Genomic DNA, 11,335 nt, shown 5'->3' on the forward strand with positions numbered 1-11,335 from the left:
TACAACTCCACGTACCGGAACGCGGCAAATACTCCGTCCAGATCTGTTCCGGGCCAGCTGGTTCCACTTTTAGATTTGACTGCGTCCACGACAAGAGGGGTGTACACCTGAGTGTTAACAGGAGTCTCTGGGAAGAGAGGGTAGCTGAGGTCGACCCATTTCTCAATTTGCGGGTTGAAGGCTTCGATAGTTGCGATTACGAAGATGAAGGCTAAAACTAAATTGAAATATTTGAGTTGTGACTGTCAACAAAAATGAAATGGGTGTTTGATTCTTTTTAAATGACAACTGCTTAGAAGATATACCTGACATTTGTGCACGTCTGCTGTTGCCTTGTCGCGATTATGTTTAGGGCAGCACTCTTGTCGCGATTATGTTTAAGGGCAGCACTCTTATATTGTATTAGTGACACAATGATCGCAACTTTTTTCTAAAAACTGTTTTCATTGCAAATATGTTATTTTAAATGCGTCAACATGCATTTAGGCAATAAAGAAGGGTGATACAGTAGGTTTTTTGATGCAGAGTGACAACTTATCGGAAAAGACAACTCGTCACCTTGAAATTACAAGTGGCAGCAAAAAAAAAACAAGAAGGCGTGCCCCGAATGCTCCAACTACCCTAAGCATCTCGAAGTAACTCAAAAGTTTTTGGTTAAATTTCGGTTTTTTATTTAAAGTATGATTACCTTTTCTATAAAATAAAAAAAATCGATGTCAAACAAAAATGATCAAACAAATGAGCAACAATGATCAAAAATTTGCCCAGATGGCCAATACTTGGATACCTTGGTTTACTCCAGGTCATTACTGAGTCGGGTTGATTAGCACAGACACCTCACTGGAAAAAGAATCTGTCAAAAGGCACATTTTGTTTAAGGATGTACTCAACTCAAACAGCGGCATCATCACCAAAATCAGAGCTCCTAATTTTTTTAAATTTCATCTTCTAAAAACTTTTTCAATCTGTAATTCGCTTTTTCTGATGTTTTACGAGAGGACGACGCTCATTGATATGGCAAATTGCCGAACCATTGCTGTTGACGAAAACCAGGTGGCAGAGGCACAAGAAACGCAGTTTGCAATGCAAGTTAGCATAGAGTGTAACGAACAGTCATAATTTACCAAAAAAAAAGAGTTTTTTGTGTCTCCTCCAATTTGGGTATTTTTTTGTGGATGATGTCAAAAAAACTAATTTTCTGAGAACGTTAATTATAGTTTTAGTTGTCTGCAGTAGTTTTTGCTAAGCTAAAAACAAAAACTAAAACGTTCTTTTTGAAATTCGTGTTTCAGAATGATCGATGACGAAAAAACGCTTATCCAAGCTTTACAGATTTCTTTTTCACAGCTAAGCTAGAAGATCTTGGCTTCGTTCTCTAAATTGGTCTGAAAAGCAAATTTTTGAACAATTTAATCTCAATATTAACTGATCAGATTCTGACCGAAAGGGGCTCAAATTGAAACATCACTCAACCTATCTGATGAATTTGGTGGTCCAACTCAGCCTACAATTTTAAAAAAGCAAAAAAAAAATCCCTGAAACTGTTTTGATGAGATCTAAAATTGATAACTAAGGAAAACTATTCAATCAAAACAATGCTTCACTGAGTTCACTGAAGCGAGTTACACTTTTTACTCCGTAATTTCACTTATGAGTTGAATTAAATTTTAAAAAGGTTTTTTTTCTGATCAGCGTACAAAAATCGCGTAATTTTCTTCGTTCTCCTATTTTTTCTTGATAAGCTTAGGAGCCTCGTTCCTTACATCTTTTCTATATTTTTTCCAAAAATGAATTCAAACCCAATTTGAGTAATTCTAATCCTTACGAGGTTAAATTGTGCACTAGATAGGTGCTCAAATGGGTATGTGTAAGTCACTGTCATCCAGAAACAAGTCTTTAAGCGTGATAAAAAGGCGCCGGGTTGATAAAAGACCGTTTTGCCAAGACCGAGTTTGACCGCATAACCGGTTTCTTTGGCACTCAATGGGTTTTGTTTTAAATTTCATAAGTTTTTTGTGATTTTCTGGGTGAATTGTTTACTTGTGATAATTTAGCCAGGGATAACTTTGAAACAAGAGGACAGATTTGACGTTTCATAGCTTTTCTCGAAATTTTTTGACTGCTGCATAAATGGCTATTTATTGGCTCACACTGCACTCTTAATTTTACAGTATTAAAAGTTTCTTGTAATTTTTTAGTGCGGAATTGATTATTACGGTTTTCTATTTTGGCATAGACAAAATAAATCAAACTTTTGTATAATTTTAAACAATGGACCAGGGTGTAGGACGGGGTCTTTTTTGAAATTAACTTACACTTCAAAAAAAGCAAAAGTAAAAAGTTGAATGCAAAAATTGGCTGCAAATTAGCTTATAAGTCACTTCCAGTGATTCTTTTTTTTTAGCAATAAGAATAATGGATGTGCATCTTTTGAGAAAGAAAAGTTTTTTTTTCTGTTTTCGATGTATCGCACCTTTAAACAGCCGTTCATGATTAAGTTTTGCAAAGTACTGAACTTGATACAATCGCTGAAGCTCGACGTGACGGCAAATTATTGTAAATCAAGGAATTATCTTTGACACTACTTCATTATTAATTTAGCAAACGTTAAGACTTGTAAAAATGTATCAACAACTCATTGAAGGATATCGGTGGTTTTTATTTTCACTTCGAATGAAGGCCCTCCCTTAAAATCGATTGACGTATCTGTTTTGAGACACCACTGAAACTGAAATTTTATATTGGTGGAAATTCAGCGATAAACAAGTAAACAACTTTGACAAAAAAAAAAATTTCTCCTACTTGTTCAGTTGTACGCGAGAAGGCGTCCAAGGTGCGTTTAAATTTTCGGGAGGCGGAGGCGAAAATTGTATAATTTTTAAGTTAAATTGAGGATAAGCTTTTTGTGATTATGGGGAGATATAGAATTTAAGTTACTTTGTCTTACAAAAGCCAAAAACACATTAGCGTTTTTCAAAACCTGCTTTTTTGTAAAGATATTAGGACATTCTTATTGGTAAAGAGTATCAACTACAATTTTTTGTAATTTGAGCTTTTTTGCCCTTTGAAAAATACAACGTTCTGACTTCCTTCTCAAAATACTTCTAAAAGTATACCATTTGAAATATGTAATTAAAATTTGATGAGTAATTTTAAACCTTGCTTAATTTTGAATAATGTAAGTTACCTTGAAAGTTTTTGAATCGCCTTTCAGGTTCCATTTCGTCAGTGTTCAGAATTAGTTTCTTCAGTATACTTATCGAATTGAACTGTTTTGTTAAACTGCCTGCACTTTATAGTCCAACTTACTTTGGATTGTATGACGGTTGTCGCTAGGCAACAACTCGTGTTCTACCTCGAGGCGTCGTAAACAACCTGAAGTTATTTTGTTATTATAAGAGGAAACTGTTTTATATAATCTCTCAGGCAGAAAATTTTGTGAAGGCCGAATTAAGCTTTACAATATCAATATGTTTTAAGAGCTGTTCTAAAACCGCACTTTGGGAAGTTGATTTTTGTATCTACATTGTATGTACGCACTCACTGATTGACTGAAACTATCTGCAATTATTCAAGCTTGTCAATTATTGACAAAAAGTTCAAAAGTAAATAAGCCCGTCAAATTTTTTTTAATGTCAATGAATTTGATTTTTGGTCTGTCTTCTAATCGAAAAAACAATATTTGAACGAAAACTTCTTGACAACTAATTAAGTTAACGTTCAAAAGTTTGAGAATTTTTGGAATCTGGACCAAAATTGCCTGGCGTGCAATTCACACCCTCAAAATCATTAGCGCAGATGAATTTGTAAGCATTAGAGCCTTACCAACAACTGATACAAGGAAATGAAACTAAAGGGTATCTATTGTAGGGGATAAAGGTGGCGGAATTTTTGAGGAAGAGAATGACCTCTCTTCTAAATGTGCTACTAAAATGGTTAGGAGCCGCACAAAAGATTTTCGGATCACGTTGCTGACACTTCTCTGCAAAAAACATTGATTTTTTTTCTTGAAAACTGATTTTTTTTCAGGAAATATTTTCAGTTGGCCCTGTGTTTTGACTGAATGAAAAGAGGAGCATCAATGTTTCTGAACTTCATCTGAATAATCAAAATTGTTCATGCAATGTGATTATCAAAAATATATCATAAACAAGTCCAAGCAAAACTTGAGATTTTCAAATATATGACAATCAAATAAATCTATTTTGCTACATCATTAACAGGGGCGGATCTTTGGAGCACTTTTTCTTTTCAGGTCGACCAAATTGATTTTCCAAACGCTCGCGGAACACTATAAAGACCCTATTTTTAACTTCAAAGCAGGCAAAACTTTGCGGCGAAAATCAGGTCAAAAACACCGTTTTTGGGCATTTTTTGGAAAAATTTGACTGAAAAAATAGGTTTTTTTGGCGCGCGTTCCCCTTCAAAATTAGTATATATTGGCGCCGCAGCAGGCGCTTTTAGAGAAAGTTTAGGGTTATCACAAAATGGATGTCACAAAATAATATCAAAAGGGAGACCTTTTGGTTGGTGAGGGCGTCGAACCCCAGAGAGAAGCGCGTTCTAAACCCTCCCCTAAAACCGCCCCTGATCATTAAGACGAAATGACAAACTCGACTTTTGGAGTTTCACCTTTTTCTCATTTACCACAAAGATAAAGACAAAATCCTAATGTTACCATACAATTTGTTGATTTTGGCTTTTTCACTTTATGATATCCGTAATGCGAAATAGAGGAGTGTCAAAAAATCTCAAGTTTTCGTCCTCTGATCTGTATCAATTCTGATAACTCAAGGAAGTAAGTTTGATTTCAAGACTGTGAGTCGTTTTTACTTAAGATAAGACGCAAATGTATTAAAGAACAGAGACAATAAGGCAAGAAGAGACAGTCTAGGGGCAGCTGAGGAATCTCTAACAGCTACCATCCGAACTGGACTTCCGGTGCCCCCCTTCAAGTGCATGGGGAACATCATGAGATATGAGCCCTTGGGGGGCAGTTGATCCATCCCACTGGACTTGACATTCTCCACAATCAGTTGACCCCGTGGCAGCATTGTAGTGTGCAGGCGGAAACTAAACAGGTTTTCAAGTGTTAATTGACTTCAACCTTGTATGATTGCTCCTTAGTGATCTGATTTCCATATTTGTATCCGAAAAAATATATACTCTTTTTCGGCTTAGCAATTTCATCGAGGCCTCTGGTATCAAAGATTCAAACACAACCTGTAATGCGCTTGAATTGTGGTTGAAAAACTTTTAAGGCAAATGTTACACATGAATGTTGCACAAATGTTGCACATCTATTAAACGTTGAACATGACTCTTGTAAATTTGAAGCACCTTATTGACTACAAAGAAAAAAACAAAAAAAACTAATGTAAAACATTTTATGCGGCAGTACTCGGGTCGAGCTGCTCAATTTATGTTTGACTCCTAAGACCGACGAAAGATATCATTTTCCGTCTTTCTATGCCAATTTTCGGTATGTTTTGACTTCATCGTCCAAATTCCTTTTAAATACATTAACCCAACCCAGCATGGATATGTTCAGGTTTTTCGAGCGAAACTAGGTCAGCATGGCATTTAAATGTGTGGCATGCCGTGGCATGACCCAAATTGATATGCGTTTAAATGGTGTGTGTTTTGATTGTCTTGACTTTCCAGATCTAAGAAAAATGTATCCAAGTTTACTCCAAAATGTTGACCAACTCTACAATAATTATAAGAATCTACAGTGTTTGCTCCTAATACGTTGGCGATTTTTCAACTCACAAAATTATCTAAAAGTTCATAACAAGTGAAATATTTTTGATTTGAGCTCAAGGTATCGATACTTTTGAGATTTTACCAAACATTTTGGCCAAAAATTTCAATTTAAAACACCGAATTTTGTCTGATTTTGTCAAAACATAAGTCGAGCACATCGATCCGGGTTATATAAACGTCTAAAAGAAATTTGACAAAAGCACCCTTACGATTTGTTATCTCCACACTCTGGAGCCAGAGCGTCAATTCCGAGTCCCAGAATATCCGGTGCATGTTCCAGCACCCAATCCACCGCACTCTCTCCTAGACAGGCTGGCTCCTTTGCATACTTTTCTCCATCAGTCCAGTAAAAATCTCCCCAGCCAGTGTTGATGAACAGAAAAGAGCCAGATTCAATTGGTCCATAATGTTCGACAAATGGATGGAGGTGTTCAGCTTGCAAGTGAAAGCTCGAACTGTTGGCATTCTTCACCTGTAAAAACGCCAACTTTTTAATGAAAATTGGCACCTAAAATGAATTAATACAAAACAACGCAATAGACGAGTACTAGTTATTGCATATAAAAGAAGTAAAGACTGAAGGGATTTTTTTCCTTATAACTTGTCATCCCAAAGTTTTATAATTTAAGCTGTAGCTGATCAAAATTTTTCGTTGTGCCTAAAGGGGGGGGGGGGGATTTCTTCACACCTCTAAATGCATTACAATCAGACATCCTAAAAAAAAAATTTAAAACTTTTTATTTGAAGGAGTAGCAAATCAGCAGAATTTAGATGAATAAGCGGCATCGTGACTTTTATACGAGATGCATGACACGTGACAAAAAATGACCCGCATTGGCAAAAATAAGATTGCAATCGATTATAATAGATTTTTATGCAGATTTTCTACCAGTAAGAGATCGATTGTATGTGACCCAAGCAGACACTAAAAGGATAAAATAAGGATTTTGTACAGTTCAGAAAAGTCGATTTTATAGCCTAGAAATTTTTTTTTAGCGGTACAAAATCTGTATAGAATCTGTATAAAATCGATTTTAATCAAAAAACAAGGACTCAAAAAATCTTTTATATTGTCTAAAAAATGGATTTTTTTACTCTTAGTAGCATGCTGTTTTAAAACTCAAAACAAAAATTGAATTCAAGCGAAACCTTACAAATCAAGATAATCATCGATATAAACGAGATTCGGTCGCAAAAAAATTCGCCTTAACTTCGCTTTTAGCAGAAAAAACTATCATTTTAGTTTTGTTTAGGCGGTTTTTTGTTGTTTATATCAACTTTGGTTATTTTCAACAAAACATTTATTTTTTCAACATTTATATATAATCTGTACAAAAAATTGCACTTAAAAATGGATTTGGTAACTATCGAATCGATTAAATTAAGCATAAATTGCAATCGATTGTAAATGATTGGATAGCCAAACAAGACTGCTCGTATCAGGACGAAGCCTTGAATGGTCCTACTGACTTTTAAGGTTTTTGGAGCAGTAATAACATTGAAAATTTAAATGTAATAAAAAAAAATGATTTTTTAAAATAAAATTTGAAAAATTTTATGAAAATCATCCCCCCACACGCCTTATAAAGTACAAAAGAATAGATTCCGCTCCTTGTAACAATTCAGTTATGGCAATAAAGCTTCTTTCAACCACTTTGGAACGATTTCTAACACGGATTAAATCTCGGCTTACGCGTTAATAGCGCGAAATATATCGCGCGTTAATTATCCCAAATTGGCCAAAATGGCAATCTTTAAACCCCAATAACTTTACGAAAAATGAGCACAGGTGAAATATCTTTTTAAGTTCAAGCTCAAGACAATAATACCTTTTGAATGATGTAAAAAAATCCGTCAAAAATTGCTAGATAAAAGGTCGAAATTTGTCTGAAGAAAAAAAACCTACCCCGAGCACAAATATTCCGTTACTTAGGTATCAAAAATCGGAACAAAAATCCATTGTTTAGTGCATAAAATAAAACTAGATTGCTTAACTGTAGATTTTACTTGCGATAATCGGTTGCAATCTTAGTTTTACCAATGCGGGGAACCAATGATTAGTAGCAATATTTGAGGAATAATGTGGCTTACAATTCAGTTTTTGCATGGAAGCAAAGCCTGCTCCCCTCTACTATCTCATGTTGTTTAATCCCAAGCCAAAAAATAGTTTATCCTCTGTGATTATCAGACTCTGCTTCTCGCTTTAAATTGTATCGGCTAACAGTTCAGATTGATGACTTTTAGCATATACTTCCAATCTAATTCGTCTCAAATACACTGCTCCCCGACAAGTAGTATTCTTCGGATCAGTCTCGAAGATTTTGTCCGTTGTTTTTCGTTATTCGTGATTCTGATACAAGAAAAAGTTCTCTTAAGGTTTGCATCGATATTCAGAATACTTTAGATAAGCTATCATTTTATTAAAGGAAGGATCATATTTTGCTATTTTTAAAAAAAATTTGCGTTTAGTTTTGAATTTTCTTCATTAAAATACTGTGATCGGAACATTCTGTGTTACTTTCAGAGCAACCGGCTACCTTTGAACTTATAAAGTTTTCCTAAAAACTAATAAAAAATAGTTTTCTGTAGTGAAAAAAAAACATATTTCCAGCTTTTAAAAATAGAAAAAGCTGTCATAAGAAACATTTCTAACAATTTCTCGGACATTGATGATAACCAGGGGTCCGGTCAGCTCCTCCCAAGTCAAGTCAGCTTCATCTTTGCACCCTTTGCAGAAGTGGGAGGGGGCATCCACATGAGTGCCAGTATGTTCATACATTTCAATGAAACGGAATGCAACATAAGTTCCGTCTGCAGCGGGGATTCCCGGCCATTCGTCTGTCGCTGCGGACTTTTCTGGATTGATTCGAAGTGGATCGTACACCCCTGGGTAGACGGGTGTTTTCTCTGAGAGGGGGTAAGTTAAACTGACCCAACTGCTGACGTCAGCCTTGAATGCCGCTCCGATATTGGAAAACACGAATATGAATATAACTAAAACAAAACAAAAACACAAGACTCATTGTTTGATTCAACTGTTTTTATTTTCACAATAAAACGACAAAGTCACAGAACATAAGTAAAATTGAAATTTTAAACCGGGTTCAGAAAAGCGTCATTTTTTTACAATTTCAAACGTAGTCTTACCAGAAGCCACTTGACGCATATTTTGGACTGCTTTCGAGTTTTGAAGTAAAAACTTTGTTTGGTGCAAGTAACTACAAAAAATGTAGAGAACTGTTAAGCAAGTTTTGTTAGCAAATTTTGGTTCAAAAATCTCTTGATTAAACTTACGCAATAGCAAGTTCAATTATTATCATTTTGCTTATCAATTTTGAAACTTTAAAGTCAAATGCTTTCATGTACCTAATTCGAAATCTGAAATGCAAACTTTCTGAAGTAATCTTATGGTAAGCTTATAAATAAACAGTACCAGGCCTTATGAGAAAATTCAACGACGAACTTTATAGGAAGACGGTGATGCCAAAATTAGCCTTGCAATGACAAAGATGGAATCAAATTTATTTTAATAAATTTAATAGATAACGTTTAGTAAATGAAATTAAAGTCAAATGTATAAGCTAATTTGTTCGAATGAATTGATTTAGATTGATTTGCAGCGTCTTCTGTTTTGTCTAATTATATACAAAAAAAATTGTGTAATTGCCTCAGAAACTAAATCAAATCGTTTTGGATGGGTTTTCGCAAGATGCTAAATCCATCAACTCTCAACAAATCAATCAAAACTGATAAAAGTTGTTAGTATTGATTTTTTTTGTGTCGATCCGGGTTGACCAAAAATGCTAATACAGTTTTCATATAATGAAAAAAGCTTATCATGAATTTTCCTTGCAATTCCATAAGTACAGAAAATTGCATGAAAGGCCTCTGATTAATGAATGGAAATTTTATCACTAGCATTTTCAATAAGCCAACCTTAAAAGGCAAAACTGAGCATTTTGTGATTTGTAAGCAGATTCCTCAACATCTACGTTCCCTTTTCTTTTTTTTCTTTCAATTCCTTTAATCGTTCCGACAAAATTTTAACATCTTTGAAGACTTGTCTCTGGAATCCAGCAACATACAGACACAAAATTGTGCGCCTATCCAGTACAAATATTGGCCTCGCAATGAACTTTATAAAATTTTAAGTTATTCTCAATTTTTTGGAATGTGTTTTTGGATTGTGTTTTTGAAAATAAACACAACTGACAAGGACCCTGGTTACTCAAAGCTTGAGTTACCGAAGGTTTAACAGTCTCGCATAAACAATGTACTGGAAAAGACCTGAGTACAGATGTTTTACGCAAACAAATGATAAAAGTAGCAAATTTGTGAGTTATTTAAGCTAATATTTTGTTCAAATGATCATGTTTTATCCATGGCATACAAAAAATGCAATACAAAATGAGTAGATTTTATGAGCGTTTCTCAAAAAACCTATTCATAGAAACTAAAAATATACTAACTTTTGTGTATCCAGGACTAAGTTATGCACACAGAAAACTAAACTTTGCTCGCAAATTTTTTTGAAAATTTAGTTGGATTACAAATATCGTTTTGTGCTTCAAAAAAATTATAATTTTAAAAAGGGCAATTTTGATTTTGCTGCATATAATTTTTGGTGTTGCCGTCAAAAAAATGCTGATCATACAATAACCATAAAGCAAACATTTTCGTTTTCTATTGGACTATGCAACTACTTTTATGCCAAAACGGGAAAAAATTATCTGTAAAATTTGTTTACATCATTTTAGCATGAATGTATAAATGTATTAAGAAAATTACCTTTTGCTCTCGAATCCTCTCCTGTTCCCACTAACCATGACTTTAAAAACAGACGAAAATTCGAGCTGGTTTCATCCAAGGGAAATCTGCTTGATTCGCATATTTGACCTGCAATTTTCTTAAATGATTTGGAAAATCTGTCTTTTGCAAGAAGTTTTTGCATAAAAAGTTTTTGCATTAAAGTATCATTTTTGAGGGGTTCAATTTTTTTAGTAAAATTGGTTTCCTGATAAATACGGGAAAATGGAGCCAAAAACGCTCAATTAGGAGAATTCTAATAATCATCTTCCCATATTCATCCCCTTTAATGGTAAATCAAGGACCAAAAATTGGGCTCAATCAGCTACTTTTGTACAAAACAATTGTTCCTCGAGGGACTCGAACCGACTACTTGAGTAACAAGGCCTCTTTGCTACCTCTGTTCTACCAATCATAAGGGTTACCGTTTGCTTTGGTCTATTTAAACCAATATTAAGAAATTGAATGAGTCTAATTGGCTAAAAATTGGGCCTATTCAGCCCCTTTTACTAAAAATTGGGCTCGTTCAGTCCTCTTTAAAAAAAATTGGGCTCGTTCAGCCCTTTTATTGAAAATTTTCAGCCCTTTTATTAAAAATTGGGCTCATTCAGCCCCTGTTTGAACAGTTTGGCTCATTCTGTCTCATACTGAAAAACGAGAAGCAGAATCTAAAAATTCGTTACATTTGCTAAAAATTGGGCTGATTCAGCTCGTTTTTCTAAATCTTGGGCTCTGTAAGCACCCTCAATAGAAACAAGAGACC

The 11,335-nt window shown here is 34.6% G+C and overlaps 1 protein-coding gene across 1 annotated transcript; it reads right to left on the reverse strand.

Annotated features, from left to right (window-relative positions):
* Nucleotides 1-4,501: 4,501 nt before the first annotated feature.
* On the reverse strand, nt 4,502-9,157 carry LOC134856656 (kynurenine formamidase-like). The gene is made up of 4 exons (XM_063872931.1): nt 8,914-9,157; nt 8,420-8,760; nt 5,976-6,238; nt 4,502-5,073 (listed from the first exon to the last, which is right to left on the reverse strand). Exons 1-4 carry the CDS (start codon nt 8,930-8,932, stop codon nt 4,830-4,832), a joined length of 867 nt encoding a protein of 288 aa, XP_063729001.1. The 5' UTR covers nt 8,933-9,157; the 3' UTR covers nt 4,502-4,829.
* Nucleotides 9,158-11,335: the final 2,178 nt, after the last annotated feature.

This window comes from Symsagittifera roscoffensis, unplaced genomic scaffold (assembly GCF_963678635.1).
Source record: "Symsagittifera roscoffensis unplaced genomic scaffold, txSymRosc1.1 SCAFFOLD_1117, whole genome shotgun sequence".
Lineage (NCBI taxonomy): Eukaryota > Metazoa > Xenacoelomorpha > Acoela > Convolutidae > Symsagittifera > Symsagittifera roscoffensis.